This window comes from Haliotis rubra, unplaced genomic scaffold (assembly GCF_003918875.1).
Source record: "Haliotis rubra isolate DU_JTF1 unplaced genomic scaffold, ASM391887v1 Scf83, whole genome shotgun sequence".
In the NCBI taxonomy this organism is placed as follows: Eukaryota; Metazoa; Mollusca; class Gastropoda; order Lepetellida; family Haliotidae; genus Haliotis; species Haliotis rubra.
In genome coordinates, this window is record NW_025767557.1 from 520,124 (window position 1) to 540,529 (window position 20,406).

Below are 20,406 nucleotides of genomic sequence, written 5' to 3' on the forward strand. Positions count from 1 at the left end.
AGGGGATTGACGTCGTCGATGTCTATGTTTTGGTCTACATTCGCCAGCCCCTCAGGTAATTACCTATAGCGTGTTCAGTCCGCACAAACCGTAGCTCCAGGACAGTAGACATTGTTATGCTCAGGTGTATACTCAGGTGTATACAATCTCTAAATGGGCCACCAGCTAAGCAAGGGAGGTAACTCCTCCAGCTCTAGGTAAAAAAATAAAGCGCGCCTTAGTGGAACTTTGCCTTGAGCAGGTGGAGGGGTGGCACAGTAGTATATAGAACAGGGGTACGAGATTACTTTTGCCAAAGGCCTCTGTAAAGATTTATTTCATAAATAAAGCCTTTATCAGGCCCCGATCTCTTCCCCTATTGTATATACCACTCAGCCGACTTCCTGGTCACTATGACCACGAGCCAACACTTTCCTGGTCACGTGACCCCATTGTAACGTGAGGTAAAATCAATACCTCGGGCACTGTCACTCGGTTATGTTTATATCATTGTTTATATAAGTCCTTATCGTGTGCAACCTAACCTTCATCTCCCTGTGTTTCGCGTGCCTCAGGTATTATATTATTAGAATTAAAAATCGCTTGTTACATTATAGGATGGAGTGCAACGACCTGCTAAAACAACTGTTGGTGGAGAGTGATAAGAGAGAGGAACTGGTGGACGATGCCAAGCGAGAGAAACTGGTATCGCTGGCGGTCGGCAGCAAAGCCAAACAATTCTTTGGTGGGGACTATACCCCTGATAAAATCCAGAAACTGCTCGCCGATGAGGTCGATAAGCTGTACGTGATATACGAAACCCGGCTCAGGGCCGAGATGACGAAAACTATAGGGTCGGCCATGACGCAGATCTACACCGGTTTGGCGTCGTACTGCCTTCCTATTCCCCCGGAACGCCGACTTTAGCTGTGGTAGGATCTCGAGAAAGACCCGTTCATCGAACATGCTTTGGGCGCCGTCAGCTGCGTGTTGTACCACAAATACGGCATGTTTTTAGCCCCGATGACGGCGGCGATCATTACGGCAAAGCATTGCCAATTTAAAGAGGGGAAAAATAATAATAATAGTATACAAGATGGATGCTGCCCAGCAAGAAGTGACTCCGACCTCAGAGGAGGAAACCCCGACACAGGAGGCCTGGACACAAATCACTAAGCAGAAGAACCCTATGAGAGTCGCCACCGGTAGAAAAGGTGGCCTAGCTAAGCACCATAAGAGTAACTATACTCGGTGGATAGCTGTAGGTGCAACTGCTGCTGCTGCTCTCTCATCATTCATGCTACATCGTAAATCCCCAAAGCCAACCCCAACCCCAACCCCACAGACACGAGGAGAGGTCAACCCCCATATTATGTTATAATTAAATATATATTTCTATATTATATACATCATGTCTGAGGGGAAAACGTTCATTAACGAAGCATACCACGCCACTGTGATCGCCCGGTTGACCAAGATGGTCCTCAAACAACCGACTATCAAGCTTGATTTCGGCCTGCAGGATATGGGCATGCTCATCATGAACCTGGGTATGGCGATGGCCACCAAGAACATCCTCATGAAACAAGGGATCATACCGGGGAATATTTTGAAGTAAATATAGGTATATATAGGATGGCTACGATCGCTATGATGGTCGGGGGGGCTTTAGTCAACGCCCTGGCATTTTCCGGGAGCAATTACCTGTTCTAGAAACTACGGGAGTCGAACGCGGCAGACGTAAGAGCCGAACGAAAACGGCACGACATAGCCGTGGAGAAACTGCAAGCCGCGCAAGCCGAGTACGCGAAGAAACGTATGCAGAGACTTGATTACATTAACGACCAACTCGAGCGTGAAAACCATGCCGTTCGAAGGTTCAAGGACGTCGACGACGCTGCAAAAGAATACTACCTGCTGACCGGCAAACAGCTCGAACCACTCGATGAACCCACACTCTCTCAGTACTACGCACCCTCCCCGGAGCAAAAGGATCGAGAACTGGCCTTCGTCGTGATGGGCCTAGCAGCGACTGTGTTAATCGCAAAGCAATTAAACTAGGTACCCATATGAGTATACCAAAGATGACACCTGCCCCGTATCGTTGCCAGTACGTGCTTATGGGGAAAACCGAGACCTGTGGTAGGAGATGCAGGACTGAGGGGTACTGCTGTTTTCATAGGATGTGTTTCATGAACTACGCGTGCTCCGTGTGGCATCGGAGTGAAATGCCACTACTGCCTATGTAAAGCCCACGGGGCAAATGTAGTCCAGCACCAGCTTATCTACGAGAAGAAAAAGGACTACATAAACGAACGTAGGCGCCTCCTCAGGATGGAAGTGTAAGGGCCCTCCCGGAGGCCCAATTAAAAACTGTGTACACCTAGGTATAATGATGCCTGTGTTCGTGCGAACTACCACCCTGAAAGGTTACCTGAGAAGCTGGTGGATGAATATAGCCGAGAGCATACCCGTCACCGTCATCAAACCTCTGATCATCGGTATACTCGAAGAGGAACTGAATGGCCTGGGGCGCTTCAAATTTCGGTTCATATTGAAAATAATGCGGATTGATGGGGCTTTTAAGTATACTTTCCCCATCACAGGTGGGCGAGAAATCACGACTCAAAAGTGATTTCGTACCCCTGTTCTATATATACTGACCATATCCAGACGACTCCGCCGATTCGGTATCAGAGCCTCCAGCAGACCATTCCTGGGCGTGATGTTATCGCGTGAACATCGACGTCGTCGATTGGTTTGGGGCACCGTAAGTAATGAGCTCGGCAGTGGCAGGTGCTGCGGAACTGGCGCCGGGTATTCTTTCAGTGACGAGAGCCGCTTCCAGTTGAACAAAGCTGATGGTCGGGTACGAGTCTACAGATCGTCGGAACGAACGCACAGCACGTTGTTGCGTTCAGGAAGTTGAGACGTTTAGCGGCGGTAGTGTGATGGTGTGGGGGGGAATTTGTGGCGAGAGGAAGACTGACTTGTTGGTGATAGAGGGAACCCTGAATGCCCGTCGATACATTGATGTTGTTTACGACCTGTCGGTATTTACCCTTCCTCCAGCAGCATATCGAGGCGTGTTGTTCGCGGCAGGATAACGCTACTCCCCACACTGCTGTTGGTTACCAGAACTTCCTGAACAACAACAGCAAAATCTACTAGTGCTGCGATGAAAACAAGTAAATCATACAAACATACAAAGTTCTAAATTTCTTGATTTTGCAATCATTAAACCTTTGAAACTTGCCTAAACATTTTACAAATCGGTTGCTTTTAGTAATTAAAATTATAAATGATGTACCAATTTCGATTTCTATGTTTACATTTTAGCATTACATGGTCTCTAGGGGAGAAACTCATTTCATGAACAAGTGTACGTCCCGTGAACAGTTTTTGCAGTGTTATTCCAAGGTGTTTGTGACTTTCAACATCTTGGATGGCCCCATTTATGTGTTCGGTTTGGAGTTTAACTGAAAAGTTTCTGTATTAGAGGGATTAAAAATAACTATATTACAATTTGTTTTATTACAATTTACTAGCATTTGAACAAGCGATTGTAGTTTCAAATTGCCTTATGTGCTTTAATATCTAAGCAAGCCGACCTCTACCAATCTCAAACATACAAAAATGTTTCTTGCTTATTTTGTTTCCTGAAGTTTAATTTGTGATGCATTTCATTGCTAGTCAGCTAGGCTATTCCATTTGTCCGAACCACAACATACGGAGACAGATCATTTAGCAGACCGGGTGCTGTACTCTGGAATTGATTACCTGAAAATGTCAGAAAATCGAAAAATCTCAACAGTTTCCGATCTTGTCGCAAAAACCATCCTCTTCAAACGAGCATTCGACTAAGCGCACATGAGCAGGACTCTGGATATGTAGCGCTATACAAATGTCTAATTTGATTTGATTTGATTTGATATACCCGTTAGAAACCCACCCCCACCCCACCCCACTTTATATTTATACATATCAAAACCTCAAAAGATATTTGCGAAAAAACATGATACAGAGGACAGTAAGAGATCTTATATCGATTATATATCAGGACGAATATCATTTTTGTCATTTAGCTAAGATTTGTCAATTCTTTCTTGGGTTATCGCGCTAACAATCTTTATATTGGCAAAACCCTCAGATTTTTGCTGTGACCTTGAAAATTATCTCAAGGTCACTCCATTTCACTTGTGTCTGTGAATCTCGCCAAAATACCTTGGTACCAAATTTGAACCATATCCATCATTTCTTTCTTGAGTTATCGCCCTAACAAGCTGATGTATGAAATGCAACGAAAAACAAACACCTGCGTATTTACGAGTGATTAAAACTGTTATTACAATTTACGTCAACATTTATTACATTTTACCGCAACGAAAATTATTACAATTTACGTCAATTTTTATTACAATTTGCGTATTACAATTTACGTCAATTTTTATTACAATTTACGTTTTTTATTACAATTTACGTTAAGTTTATTACAATTTGCTGCAAGTATTACAATTTGCGTTTTTATTACAATTTACGTCGTAACAGCCCAGTTGGATATTATTTTCTAGATCGTCATTTAAGCAGTTAGCTTCTGCAAGTGGATCGTCTATGGTAACATAAGTTGATGCATTATCGTCACTGTTAAGTCCATCGACTATATTTTTTATGTATATATAAAAAGTAGTGGTCCTAAGACCGAACCCTGTGGAACACCAGCCATTACAGGTCTTAATTTGGAACTGAAACCATTTATAACAACCTTTTGTACTCTATTTTGTAGAGTAACCATTTCAGTAAGTTTCCTTTAATTCCAATTGATTGAAGTTTTCGGATAATGCCCTTATGCCAGACTTTGTGAAACGCCTTACTAATTAAATAGAAAACTGCTCTTATTCCTTTACCTTCATCCAGGCCTTTAGCGAAAAGGTGTACAAGTATGTTAACTGGTTAGTGTCTTCCCATTTTGCCTACACGTTAAAACAACATGATATAGTCCAGTGATCAGGAAGTAAATTTAATGTGCTGACCTATTCTACCTTTACTAAAATGAACTTGACTAAAACTCAGTTGTAGGCAATACGGGGAAAATGACAAAATTAGTGTTTGTACGTATAAGGTATCTTTATTCTGAATGCATTTCATTCATTGGAATTGACAATATGTCATGGAATATATTTCTTCAACTCATGATGCCACACCTCAAGATGGTTATTCGTCCTCGGCCCAATATTGCCGAACTGTGTCCAGATTCCTACAGGAAAGCATGCCTCATAGTCCACCCATGTGCTGGTCATATAGTCACTGAAGTCATTCTAATGGGGCTAGGTTGTGTTGCGTTTTAGATTAAAAGGGGCACTGATCCAGGCATCCTCGATAATTTCCAGGGTATACGTTATACCCCGGAGATTATCGAGGATGTGATCCAGGGCAATTTCCGTGGACTGGTTGTTGTTTTTGTTATTGTTTTTCTCCCGTGAGAACCCGGATGATATCCTAGAATTCTTGACTGGTTCGTGACCTCTGCTGCGCCATCCGCTTGCGCAATTGATATTATAAGTAAAGATTGATCAACATCTATAAAAAATGTTAGGAAATGACGAAGTCAATGTGCGTTTTTATATTTTGTCTTATAATCCTAATTAGTCTATTGTCATGTTTGTATGCATTTTGAAACTTAATAAAAAGCACACGATCTGCTTATACTTATAGTGAATTTATAACATGACTGTAATATCTAGACATTGTATAGATTGCAATTCAACACGATGAACATTTGTCTTTGTGTGATGGGTGCTGTTGGTTCCCATTCTAATTTATCCGGATTTTGATTAACTGAGCAGACTCATTGTATACATGTATGTCTTTATGTCTCTTTATTGGATTATAAGGACCAACCACAGCTTTAAAACTTTAACTTGCCATTCACTGTCACCAATATCATGATGTCGTTTAATTTAAGTGAAATTGCATTAATTACCATTTCCCCAAACCCAACAACATACCCTTCAGTGCCTGGTAAGTGGGTTGTTCCATTACTTTATAGGTCAAAAATCATTCCCCATTCTGCCTACAGTATTTTGTAGGCAAACTGGGATGTAGACAAATTGGGACTGTAGGCAGAATGGGATGTAACCAATTGGTTAGTACAAGAGTGCCCGGCATGAATCCCGACTCATGATTAGAGAGTAAATTGTTGTCTCTAACTTAATTATAAAAACATGCTTGAATACACATTTTTCAAAGATTTTAGATAATCAGCTCGTTAAGGCCACGGGTCTGTAGTTAGAACATTTTTTTATGTTTCCCTTCTTATGGAGAGAATTTACATTCGTATCCTTCCTCAAGGACGGAAATATCATTTTTTTCTGTAGGGAAAGATTTAAGAACTTAGTTAATATGGATATAGGCATTAGCCGTTATTTTCAGAATTTTGTTGCCGATCCCATCCGAACCAGTACCTTTAGAAGTATCAACTTCGCCCTGGTTTAGGAACATATCTGATGAGTCCCCTTGGGACTATTTTACAAATGTTAAATCAAGAGTGCTACCTATTGACTCGTCAATTAATCCCCAATGTGCATAACTTTTTTCACCCCAGTACACAGTCACAATCAGATAAGAACGAGATTTATATTTCACCTGTACCCATATGGCCTCCAGTCTGGCAATGTGTAAATGTTGTAGTTGTGTATATGGGGATTAACAGGCTTTCTACCTTAGTGCCTGCTGACTATATAGTGACAAGTGACAATCAACGTTATTCTAATGGGCGGATACGTTAACTGCAGCTAATGGAGTGTTACAGCGTTACTAGGCGAGAATAAGCCAGAGTGAAAACTACCTTGTTGTATTTTTCTCTGTGTTGCTTGCAGATTAACATACTCAACGGAAAGCCTCTCCATTATCACATGGTCTTGACCAACACAGGGTGTTAATGCGACTTAGGTAACTCCTCCACGCAATACTATAATTGTATAACAGATTATGTGTACTGGGTTTCTACAAAACATGGAATTAGTGGACAGATCGATAGCAGCGAACCAATGCATAATGTCCGTTTTTAGTTGGGATAATGTCATTGCGTAATGTCATGTAGGACATTGGCGTGTACATGCATGCCCGTCGACCCGTAGTCAACACTTGTCATGGACGTCGGGGCTGACAGACGCGGCTGCCATCACCGGGGAATGAGGTCTGTATTTAGGGATTTACACACGATATTGCTGAAATACATACAAGCAGTCAGTACCGTGGTTTTTACGAACTCTTCTAGCATTAGCAGTAGCATTGAAATACATACCCTGTCCTTTTAATCCCAGTTGGACAATATTTTTCAGAGAAATTGAGTTTAGTTTCAACACTGTTGAATACAAATACATTGTATATGTTTCGAATGAAATGTGATAATTGTTATTGTTATGTGTGGATAAAAGAAAAGAATGTGTGGATGTCAACTTTTTAATTTTAAGGAGCACAACATTTTAAGGATGTTCTCAGTCCATTATGGAGTCGGTGATTGTTTGATTCTTTATTCAGTAACGACTTGGGCTACATGCCCCTCGTCATCATTTTACACTGTATACAGGATACAATATGGTTATCCATTGAAATATACATTGGCTGGACAAAACATTTTGGTACTTACATGCATAACTTAATGTATTTACATAATTTTGCAATACTATCTTTAGATGGGTTTGTTAATAATTGTAAAATTTTCAGCATACTTGGTTTCTTCCAAAATTAAGGTTTATATAAGCTGTTTTCAATGTACAGGATGTTTGGGGCAAATTAGAATGGAATTACATTCATCTTCATTTCACACTGGCGGATTGTGGGGACTGTTGTCTGAATGATATTGATGTGGCTGTTGATACACTTGTGAACATTATTCAAGAATCTGCTCGTCTTTGTGGTCTCCAGAACCATTCATCTACTCGACATCGTACAAATTTTGAAAATAATCAGAAATGGTATGACGATGAGTGTATTTCGTTAAAACAGAAAAAGTTTAAGACACTGGATACCTTTAGAATAACGGGAAATAAAGAAACTCTCAAAGAATACCAGCACGCTAGAAATGAATACAGACGTGTGTGCAGAAGTTAAAAAAGCTTAAATGAAGATGACTGTGTAAATAATCTTGTGGCCACCAGAAATAACGGCAAATTATTTTTGCGAAAACTCAATTCTTTAACTCACACACAGGATCAGATAAATTGTGATAACATTCCCGCTGGGGAGTGGACTGAGTACTTTAAACACGTTCTTAATCTAGTAGACATTCAAGTGGACGCTGACAATCTGGACTCGGCAACTCTATATGAATCCAATCACACAGAGGAGAACTGTAACTACTGTCAAGATGAAACTTTAAATGACAGGCTGAAATGTGGGACTGCACCTGGCCAAGATGGTCTACCCCCGGAAATAATCATGGAATGTTGTAGTACTTTAGTTCCGTGTTTGACAGTATTGTTTAATTGTGTCATGCGTACGGGCGTGTTTCCTTCTATTTGGGCTAAAAGTATTATTATACCTTTACATAAGAAGGGAAGTGTGAAAGATGTTAATAATTATAGAGGTATATCTTTGATAGACACATTAGGAAAATGTTTGACTGCGGTTTTGAATGTAGATTAGCTCAGTTTGATGATTTGTATGAGAAGATCCCAGAAGCACAGGCTGGATTTAGACGTGGCTACTGTACTGTTGATAATATCTATACTTTACAATGTTTGGTTAAAAATGTCTATCTAAAAAGGGAGGAAGGTTTTATTTCATTTCTGTAGATTTCAAAAAGGCTTTTGATTCTTTTAACAGGAAACTTCTTTGGTATTCTATAATGAAGAATGGGTTCATATGTTAGTTCTTTTAAAGAATATGTATTCTAAACTTCAGTGTGCAGTTAAACTTTCTAATACTTCGGTTTCAGAGTTCTTTGATTCACTAAGTTGTGTTCGTCAAGGGTGCCCATTGTTATATTTCCATGTTTATGTTAGAACTTCAGAGCATGATAGAATCTTCTACTCTAAGAGGTATATCAGTCGGTCATGAGTTTATGGAAATAATGTTATTATTATATTCGGATGATTTGTGTTTAGTTGATGATAGTGTCATTGGTTTGCAGGGGAAGATAGATATTCTTGACAGTTTCTGCAATAAGTGGGTTCTTCAGGTTATTTTAGATAAAAAAGAAGTCATGGTCTTTAGAAATGGTGGTATACTTAGACATTATGAAAAATGGTTATTTAGTGGCTCTCAGCTAAAGGTTACTACTTATTATGATTATTTGGGTATTTTGTTCTCAAATGGATCGTCTTGGTCAAAGTGTGTAGATACGTTAGCTATCAAAGGTAATAAGGCTCTATTTTTCATCAAAACGCTACTTTTTAAGTTGTCAGTACTGCCAGCTTATATCTCATTCAAATTGTTTGACATTATAATTAAACCTGTGTTATTGCATGGTGCCGAAGTTTGGGGATTTCAGAGATATCCAGTGCTAGAATCATTTTGTACTAATTTCTGTAAGTTTGTGCTATGGGTTAGCAAATATAATTCTAGTAATGCTATTTTGGCGGAGTGTGGTAGATAGCAACTGTATATAGATTATCATGTTAACTATTAGTGCAAACTTTTGAGGATGGATAATAGTAGGCATCCCAGGCAGAGTTATCTTTTAATGAAACGACTTGACGGCTCTGGCGGAACAACCTGGGCAAGTGGTGTAAGGCAAATACTTGGTGATGTGTGGCTGTTTCAGGATATTGGTAATGTGGATATGTTTTTAATGCTATTTAAACAACGCATATGTGAATGTAATATACAGGTAATTTTTAATAACATAAGTACATCTGATAGGTTAAAATATTATCTCCAGTTAAAATCGTGTCATGAATATGAGAAACTGGGAGTTGAGGAGATATTTATGTTTGCTCAGATTAGACGAGTTACCTATTCAAACAACTATTGGTCGTAGGCAGGGTATAAATAAATGTTTGTGCTTCTGTAAGAATTGTAATGATTATGTAGTTGAAAATGTTATACACTTTTTGTTTGTCTGCCCAATGTATAATTTGGTAAGAAGAAAATATATACCATCTAGATTTTCTGATAACCCTACTACTTATTCTTATAAGTTACTAGTATGCAGTAAAGATCATGAAATTATTCTAAATGTAGCAAAATATGTTAAAACTTGTTTGCCTCTCCGCAATTTATAATCATTGTCACTTTCACTAAATCATCAAATATTATTGTTCAACGATGTACATGGGCCGATGGCCTAAAAAACGAATAAACGATAATTTTAGTATTTAAGAAGGACTAGTTAAATCTCTTCTGGGGTGCTACGTTTTTGGCAGATATAAGCGGCTGAGAAATATTGATTAGCATTGAAATACATGCCCTATCATTTTAATCCCAGTTGGACGATATGTTTCAGAGAAATTGAGTTTAGTTCCATCACTGTTGAATACAAATCTACTTTTCGAATGAAATGTGATAAACTGCTTCCTGAAATTGTTATTTTTATTTGTGGATAAAAGAAAAGAATGTGTGGAAGTCAACTTTTTAATTTTAAGGAACACAACATTTTAAGAATGTTCTCAGTCCATTATGGAGTCGGTGATTGTTTGATTCTTTATTCAGTAACGACTTGGGCTACATGCCCCTCGTCATCATTTTACACTGTATACAGGATACAATATGGTTATCCATTGAAATATACATTGGTTATACATTGGCTGGACAAAACATGTTGGTTCTTACATGCATAACTTAATGTATTTACATAATTTTGCTATACTATGTTTAGATGGATTTGTTAATAATTGTAAAATTTCAGCATACTTGGTTTCTTCCAAAAATAAGGTTTAATAAACTGTTTTCAATGTACATGATGTTTGGGGCAAATTAGAATGAAATTACATTCATCTTCAATAACATTTACATTATTTTCTTTACAGTAGATACAATATCTTTTCTCCCTATCAATATTTTCATAACGCCCAGTTTCATTTTTATATTTATGAGTTTGAGTAGGAATAGATTTCGAATCTCCTCGTATATGTGCATCCCTTCTAAATACTATTCAAAGACTTATATTGTGTACACGCTGAATTGGTTTAAACAGTCTCGAATTGAATGACAAATTAAAGGTGTTACTAGCTGATTAATCGTCATCTGCTACGGTTTGGTTCAAACAATATCAAACAAGGTATTATCTGTCTCGGTGTTTATAAATAGTAACAAAACAATTACCAACGATTCGAAAACTGCTTAATGAATCTGGCTGACAAAGGCTCTAATTAGCATCATTAAGAACAACAGATACGTTACAATGAGGCTTACATCTCTAGGACTCACAATCCACCCCGTGTTATCGCGTTGTTTGTAATGAGACCTATTGTTCGGAGTATCGCTTATTGGAGTATCCATGGCAACGTTAGTTTGTTGGCATTTAACGCAGTACTCTGAAACAGGTAAAAGCGTGTGTAAGTGGCATCGCTTGCATAAAAGTTTACACTTTTGATAGATCATGGCTGTGGTCTCCGCCAAACAAGGTATGTTTCTGTCACACATATTATCTAAATGCACAAATGTAACTGGATATTTGTCAAGTTTAAGCCTCTGCCTGTGAATAACATAGCGGTTATAATGTGAATTAATATAGTGATATGTCTCGAATGCTTAAAGAGACTTATCACCCATGTTTTCGATTTATAGTTTAGATTGAGAATTCCGGAGGTCGTATTGAAAACGCACCAAGATGGTTTTATAGTTTTTAATTTATATACTATCAATGATAGATAAATGCACATGGTTAAACGCAAAGTGTCATGAAATATTCGCTGAAAATAAATGACACCTACATAAAAAGTGCTTGTTTTTGGTTAACCGTAAGGCCACATGAGATAAAATTCTTGTTTCTCTTCTTTTCTTTTAGAAATTGGTTAGATAGGGCGGATTTCATTTTTATTTTGTAATAAATTTGTTTTCTGATTTTCTATACAAAGTCGGAAGCTGAGACGGATTTCGGAAGTCTGCCAGCTTTATATACGCAAATGTACCAGTGCGATAAATAAAAAATAGGGTCGGGCGGTATTGAGAAACAAGAAATTATTTTAGGTGGCCTAATAGTAACCACCATGTATATATAAAGTCAATATATCGTCAGATTATACTTTTTCGGACTTCATACATTTTCGGGCGTTTTACAACGAGACATGGTAAATACTCCGATGTTGGCTTGTGTTAAAATACAGTTGTTTTTAATAACATGCTTTACAATTCTTGCGATAATCCAGAGAACTATATGTGTTAAGCGTTCGAGAACCAACAACCCGGAATATACATATAAATCTATATACTTGTCGTAAGTTCTTGGTCAATTAATTCCAAGCCACTCAGTTCTGCAATTTTGGTATTGTTTACATTTGTTAATGTCGTATTTGGTGTTAATGTATGTGATGTTTTGGTGTATACCTAGATGGACGAACAACTTGTTTATTGAGGAGCTGGAAAGTTTCTTTACAGAATATTGTGTCGTTGTCAAGCAGGCATGAATCAGGTAGAAAACAGGGCTTTATATATACAGTGTTATCAACAAATGCAAGAAGAAGATAATAGAGAAATACAGCGATGTTTGACAAGGGATTACATCTGGGATGTACAGAGCAGAAGTTGAGCATGTTTTCACGACCCCACCCCTGTCCCCTAGCCCCCTGTTGTTGCAGGCTACTAATTAGTACCTCTAGCCCCTCGCCTGGCTGTTTTTTTGGCTGTATTCACTCCCCTGTAACCGGATTAACTGCTACTATTAATTAACTCGTTAGGTCAGGCGTTGGTTGTGAGAAGGTGACTACCGGTACTTGGTATAGATAATATAGAATCACGGCTCAGTGATCATTATTGATCAGTAGATGATCCCTGTTGCTAATAATTTGACAAAACAAATATGAAGATTCTATATTTATATACATTCACAAATATATTAATTCAGATCGTAACACATTCTCTGAATGCTGAGTCAGATCAGTTGTTTTTACGCAACATACATAATGTCCATCGTATGTCCAATGGCACACAGGTATGAGTCAAGATTTCTTTCACATAGCACGTACTCTAATCATTGTACTCTACCTATTGCTTCCTACGTTTGGGAGCAGCTGTACTTGCTGGAAGCTTCCTCGTGGATAAATAAGTACCGGTAGTCACCTATTCACAACCGAAACCTAACCTAACCAGCTTAGTAGCAGTTAATCCAGTTACAGGGGAGTGAGTACAGTTAACAGAACAGCCAGGCGAGGGGTTAGAGGTACTAATCAGTGGCTTGGAACAACAGGGGGCTAGGGGGACGGGGGCTACAGGAATGATGCCGTTTTCACAAGCAGTTTCTACCGGTTTCATACCTGCTTGACAACGATAAAAATCTGTAAAGAAACGTCGCATCACCTAAATAAAGAAGTATTTAACATGACGCTTGACCGCGGGCTGACCAGGGTCATGAGATGAGGCCAACCGAATATAGTTGCGTATGATAATCTGCAGTGGACGAATATATAGTATTTTGGGGTAACGTATACAGTATTGTTTGATATATCAAGCAACGGTATTGCAACAACCAGCACAGTGTGAGTAATCGTGCGTACATGCCTGCGTGTAAACGCTAACGCTAACACACACACACACACACACACACACACACACACACACACACACACACACACACACACACACACACGTGTCAATGCGTATTCTATATTCCTTGCCTTATTATAAACACAGGCGTGGTGGTTTGGAGATCAGAATGAGGGAGAATCGTTGGGTCCAGCTATATATATTACTATAGGACATAAAAACGCTTTAGCACAATAGATCCACACAAATACCTACCCATGATTGCATATTTCAAATGGTCTATTTACAGGATGTCACATGCCCAGTGACGGTCTCCGCATAATCGATCCCTACAAGACCAGAAAATACCATTTGGCCTCCGCCATGATGAGCCTTCGGTGGGGCAGTGTGAAAAATGCATTGTCTACGTCTAGTAAGTGTCCAAAGTACAGCCGATTTGATTAAAACGCAATATTGTTTTATCAATTTCTTGGCGCTTAACAATATTCTAGCTATATGACGGCGGCCTGTAAATAATCGACTCTGGGCCAGACAATACAGTGATGAACATCGTGAGCATCGATCCACGCAATTGGGATACGATGACATGTGTCAACCAAGTCAGCGACTCTGACCAAACTCGTTCCCATAAGTCGCCTCTTACGATAAGCATGGGTTGTCCATGACCAATTCTAACCCGGATCGGGGTCTTCTCCCTTACCCAACTCCTATTGTTTCAGTAGAAGAAATCACTGGGGTGTGATAATCCCCTTAATCCCTTATTTTGTTCCCTGTGAAATAGTATCCGGCACCCGTAACTCCTTCTAACACCTTCTGTATTATGTTGTTGTGTACAGGCCCCTATTTCTCGAAACAAACTTTAAGTTTTTACTCAAATTTCAAACTGAGTTGGACAATTTGAAACAGATGAATTTTTAACTCAACTGCATTTATTAAATAAAAATGCCCAAACAACTTAAGTAATCTATCCACCAAACTCAAATTGTCTACTATGTTTGAGTTTAATATCGATTTTAGTTCATTCTGGGAAATGCGTTTTCTCAAATTTGAGTAAAAACTCTAACTTAAGTCGAAACTCAGACTTAAGTTTGTTTCGAGAAATCGGGGCCAGGTCTGTTTAGCACTGTTCCTAACCATGATGGCATGTATACAACATTCGACGATTGCCGTATCGCCATGGTCACTTTGTGTTGTGGCTCATTATGAAAACATGTAAATATGTTGGAAAACCAAGTTGTATGGATAGTTAACTTCTATATTGCAATGAGTACGACGTTACGGTGCAGGTACTCACCGTATAAACTTCACTGCAATAAAGAAGTTGACTATCCATACAACTTGGTTTTCTTTCATCTTTACAACTTCTAAAATGCCCTTCAATGAAATGTAAATATGTTCTTGCTTGTTACATGAGGATCCATTTTAGCCCTCTAACATCGCCTGGTGTTTATGCTGGCATACGGATCTCTTGCATACAGTAGCTCACCATGAAGACACCTACTCGACGAATGTAGCCGTCTTCTTGTCTTTGGAACTACTAACTTGTCTTCTCTTTATCATGACTTAAGTTCTGTAAGCCAACCCTTGTGTCCTCTTAACACTTTTAATATGTGCATATCGTCCACGAAAGCATACTTGGTACATTTGCTTACATTTGTTTTGTTCCAGGGCAATGGAGACTGTTACTCAACAAGCGCGTGATCCTCGTGTGTGTGGTCTTCATCTGGTTCGCGATGCTGCTATTCAGGAGCTCACCAGTAGAACCACACGACTCGGAAATCAAGCTTCTGTATCGTCAAATATCAAGAACTCTTGTCAAAAACAATTTCTACGGCCACGCTGACATTTACAAGTCCATGTGGTACTTTGACCCCAGGGAACGTATCATCACGCCCCTGGAGTTCCCCTTCATCATAGATGGCGCTGACGTCTGTGGACCGAACGAGACGCAGCTTCTGCTGGTGGCGGTGATGTCTCTGCACAATAAAACAGAACAGAGACAGGCAATAAGACAGACGTACGGACGTACCGCTAGAGGACACTTTTGGCCCGGCAAGAAGTTGTTTGGACCAGTGAAGATGGCTTTCTTTTTCGGCGTCAGCAACTCGTCGCGGGAGAACCATATCATCGAAAAAGAAGCAAAGCTGTACAATGATATTGTGCAAGTCAATTTCACCGAATCGTATTTCAATTTGACATACAAAGTGTTAATGGCAATTAAGTGGGCGCAGCAGTACTGTGCAAAAACTGCATTCATTATGAAAGCAGACGAGGACTCATTCATAGATATACCACGCATGACGGACATATTGCTGTCCATCAATATGACCAACCAAATCTACGGCCACTTCCACTATGACGACAAAGTGCAGAGAGATGGAAAGACGAAGGTGTCTAAAGACGCGTACCCCTTACAAAGGTACCCGCCACATGTGAAAGGGAACATATATGTGATGCCCACCCCGCTAGCAACACGCATTATGCTGCTGTCCCAGTTTTTACCATACGTCAACATGGAAGACGCTCACATCACCGGTACTCTCGCCAAGATCCTCGACGTCAGACATTACGACATCCCCAGAGATCAATACAACCCTTACGGTGGCCCGGACGTCTGTGACTTCGCTTTAAGCAGGAAGATCGCAGCTCAACAAGTAAATGCATCGGTTGCATATCGGATATGGGATGCTATTGAGGATCCGACGTTGTGTTTAACGTAAAGGCAGTGTTGTCATGGAAGCCATTTTGTGACAATATATTGCTCAAGAGCATGGGTTATGTGTGGACTTCGGATCCACTGGAAAGGATCATGGACCTAGAGTGTGTGAAGGCACATTGGCAGGGTATGGTTTCATCGAGAGCTGGTGTCACTTTTCTGGCGAAATTAAACCCACATCTTTTCCCAGAGGACAACAAGTGATCGGGGAGATATTTATCATCAGGAATCTTGATGCGGAATCGGTAGTTTAATTTAAATTATATATTTACTTATGCTAAAACACTTTGATGAACTTTTCACTCTATAATGACGAAAAGGCTTGATAAAACCGATGCATGAAAGTGTGCAGAGACGAGTACAGAGAAGTATTTATTCTAAAACCACAAATCTCAGGTTGGCTGCCTCTGCTATGCGTGAGCCCAGGTTTTTTCGACCTCGATCGATATGCTAGAATATTCAAACAGTTCTTCGCTCAATATCGTTGTATCTGATTCCGTCCAATGTAGAAAACATTAAAACCCTTCAACGTGTAATGTTTGGAGGACGAATACAGCTTGTGGAAGTTCAATAGCGGCACATAATGACTCAAGCACAAAAGAATCATGACGTCACGATGACTGATGGGTGTCAATCTGTATGACGTCATCATGACCGATATCACTTTTCAGTATCATGAAAAGCATTAGTGTATGTGTTGAATACCGCAAAAATTGATCATATTTTACATGCAACTTGTTTTTCATTGCATTGAAGTCTTGTCCATTAATCTGTACCCGTTTTATTAAACTGTTCTATGTTCCGAGTATATTTTTCTCTGTTGGGGATTTCTTCTCTCACTGGGTTTTGGTCAACTTGTGTTATCCTGTGTTTGTGTCTCTTGTATCTGACTAATTTATGCATTTCCAGAACACATTCTCCGTACTGTAACGAACATCACAGCTTTATGGATCTGCTTCTTGTTTGATAGATAAGGACAGACTTTATGGATGAACAACTTCTTTATTCAGGTGATGCGACGTTTCACAGATTCTTGTATCGTTGTCAAGGAGGCATGAATCAGGTAGAAAACAGGGCTTTATATAAACGATACATAATCAACAAAAACCAAAAGAAGATATTGGAGAAATACAGTGATGTGATGAAAAGGGATTACATTTAGAAACCTGTGGGATGTACAGAGCAGAAGTTGAGCATGTATTCACAGTTTCTACCTGTTTTATATCTGCTTGACAACAATACAAGAATCTGTATCGAAACGTCGATCACTTGAATAAAGAAGTTGTTCATCCATAAATGTTGTCCTTATCTGACTCTCCAACTTCTACAAATGCCACTCAAAGAAGACTTCTTGTTTACTGAAATGGTGTGGATTCCTACACCGTTATCAAGCTAAACGTGACTACAAGTGACGAGCTGCAGAATAACAATAACTATGCTTGATCTGAAACATGTAGCATACAATTGGATGAGGCCAGCTGGAAAATATGATCAACAAATACTACAGGTTCAAAATGCACATTGTTGAAAGTAATCTATGCACTTTCTGTGGGGCAAACCTGAATCAATAGTTCATCAGTTCTGGAATTGTAGAGCAAGCAAGGCGTTTTGGCCCAAATTCTCATATTGGCTGAAGCTCAACTGTGTACACACAGGTACTTCATATCTTCACTGTGATTTTATTCTTTTTGTGTGTTCACACACATTTCATACAGGTGATACTTTTGATTTGATACTACTACTAGCCAAATATTATGTTTATAACTGTAAGCATCGAAAGATAATTCCTATGTTGTCAGACTTCATTAAGGAATTAAAGTATTATCTTGTAGAAAAAGCCAGATATTGGAATAAATCCAATTTTAATGAATTCGAAGGCAAATGGGCAATGTACGTAAAACTTGTAAGTTTTATGATAGAGAATGCATGGGTATGAATGAGAGAGCGAGTGATATGTCTTTTCTTAATCGTGCTCTACCAGTGCAATGTGTACAAATAAGCAATAAAAATAATACTTCACAAGACGCTCAAGATCAGGTCTTCACGCAAAGGGCATCGTATCCAAAAGTATTGAAAATGAGATTAGACTTTTTCAAAGTAATATTTTCTAAAATAATAAATGTTTGAGATTTCCATGAAATTGTATACTTTAGCTTCACAGGTAAATCTTGGTAACATTGTAGATATCAAAATATGAATCAAAATGTGAATAAAATAAAAAAATTAAAAAATTAATAAATAGTACCAGTCATTTAGTAAATGCACTGAGAGGATTAAAGCGGAAACGCCGTTCCCAGTGACTAACTAATTGCCAGCTAAACGCACCAGCGACCTAAATATTACCGTTCCGCCCAGTAACAGTACGGAAGAGTTATTTTCCAGGACATTTGTGCTTCGCCAGTGAAGACGTCCCAGGGGAAAGGGGAGGCGTGATGTCAATTCAGGGCATTGAGCAAATGGATGTGGTTAAAATGATATTCCAGCAATATCACTGGGGCACCAGAGTAGGCTTATAGCAGGGACAATCCAGATTTTACACCAACGAAACAGTATTCTGTTTTCTTAAATATTTCCAGGGTTTTAAATATGAAACCTTTACCATTTGTAAATATGTAAATTTTCAAATGTTTTTATTTTACCTCAATTCTGATTATCAAGGGAATGCATTTGAACAGTTTGTGTGTACTCACAAAAACAACATGCATATGATCATAGATGTTTCTGCTATGTGAAACAAAACTTCCAACATTGCTCCACGCATTGGTATATTTTGACATATCTTGAAACATATGCCATCAAGGCTCATATGACCTTATTTCCTTATAACGCTATGTCATCGGTTCCCAATTGCGCAGATCGATGCTCATGCTGTTGATCGCTGGATTGTCTGGTCCAGACTCGATTATTTACATACCGCCGCCATATAGCTGGAGTGCGGCGTAAAACTAAACTCACTTACTCACTCCTTATAACGCTAAGGGTCTGACTGAGTCAAACACGATTTGCATGCTGACACATGCCTCTTTTCATTTGAATCACGTTTCCCTTCACCCGCCAGTTCTTGTTGGATGGAACCGCCTCCGTGGTGTAGTGGTCAGAGCGTCCACCCGGAGAGCGGAAGGTCGCGGGTTCGATCCCTGACCGCGTCATACCAAAAGACGTTAAAATATGGTACTTGTTGGTCCCTGCCTGGCGCTCGGCATTAATGGGTACAACAAGGACTGGTCGGCTCGGAGTCAGTATAATGTGTCTGAGTGGGGTATTCATGCTTCACTGCGGCATGGTATCTCAGTGGGCTAGCACTGTAAAACCAGCTTCAGTCTGGGCTAGTACAAGCAGCCGCACATACATATACACACGCATGCACGTCGTCATATGAGCGAAATATTTTCAAGCACGACGTAAAACCCAATTTCACCTCACCTCTTGTTGGATGGGGCACAAGCGTTCAAGAACCATGTGTTATTAGTCACATTGGGTACTGACTGTTTCTTTGGGTAATGCACGCAGTATAATTTATCAAGAATACAGGCATGTTACGGTGTACATATATGTTGTGTTTCTTTTAATATTATTATACATTGTATACCAACTGACCAAACATTATAATGATTCCTGACCTGAAGATTTGTTTCATTTGCATTTGGTGTTTCCAAATTACTTACAATAGTTCATCCTCTTAGGGCTGCGGTGGGGTAGCGTATTGGTTAAAGCGTTCGCTCGTCATCACGTTCGTTCGCCGAAGACCTGAATTCGATTCCCCACATTGGTACAATGTGTGAAGCCCACTTCTGGTGTCCCCCGCAGTGATGTTGCTGGAATATTGCTAAATGCGGCGTAAAACTAAACTCACTCACTCACTCACTCACTCACTCACTCACTCATCCTCTTAGGACTCCGGGTTCGAATTGGTCTTCAGCAACTCATGCTTGTCGTAAGAAGCGACTTAGGCATCAGGCTCGTTGACTTGATTGACACATGTCATCGTATCCCATTTCCGTAGAACTATCCTGGTGATCACTGTATTGTCCGGTCTGGAATCGGTTCTTTACAGACCGCCATATAGC

At 39.6% G+C, this 20,406-nt stretch overlaps 1 protein-coding gene across 1 annotated transcript; it reads left to right on the top strand.

Annotated features, from left to right (window-relative positions):
• Window positions 1–13,924: 13,924 nt before the first annotated feature.
• Window positions 13,925–17,141, top strand: LOC124262266 (beta-1,3-galactosyltransferase 5-like). Its single transcript, XM_046696752.1, has 2 exons — window positions 13,925–14,035; window positions 15,292–17,141. The coding sequence occupies exons 1-2, from the start codon at window positions 13,987–13,989 to the stop codon at window positions 16,341–16,343; spliced, it is 1,101 nt and encodes a 366-aa protein (XP_046552708.1). The 5' UTR covers window positions 13,925–13,986; the 3' UTR covers window positions 16,344–17,141.
• Window positions 17,142–20,406: the final 3,265 nt, after the last annotated feature.

What these genes read in the sequence shown, in the direction of transcription:
- LOC124262266 (XM_046696752.1), top strand. Translation starts at nt 13,987, where the DNA reads ATGATGAGCCTTCGGTGGGGCAGTGTGAAAAATGCATTGTCTACGTCT. An exon ending in AAATGCATTGTCTACGTCTA is followed by an intron (nt 14,036 to 15,291) that starts GTAAGTGTCCAA and finishes GTTTTGTTCCAG; the next exon opens with GGCAATGGAGACTGTTACTC.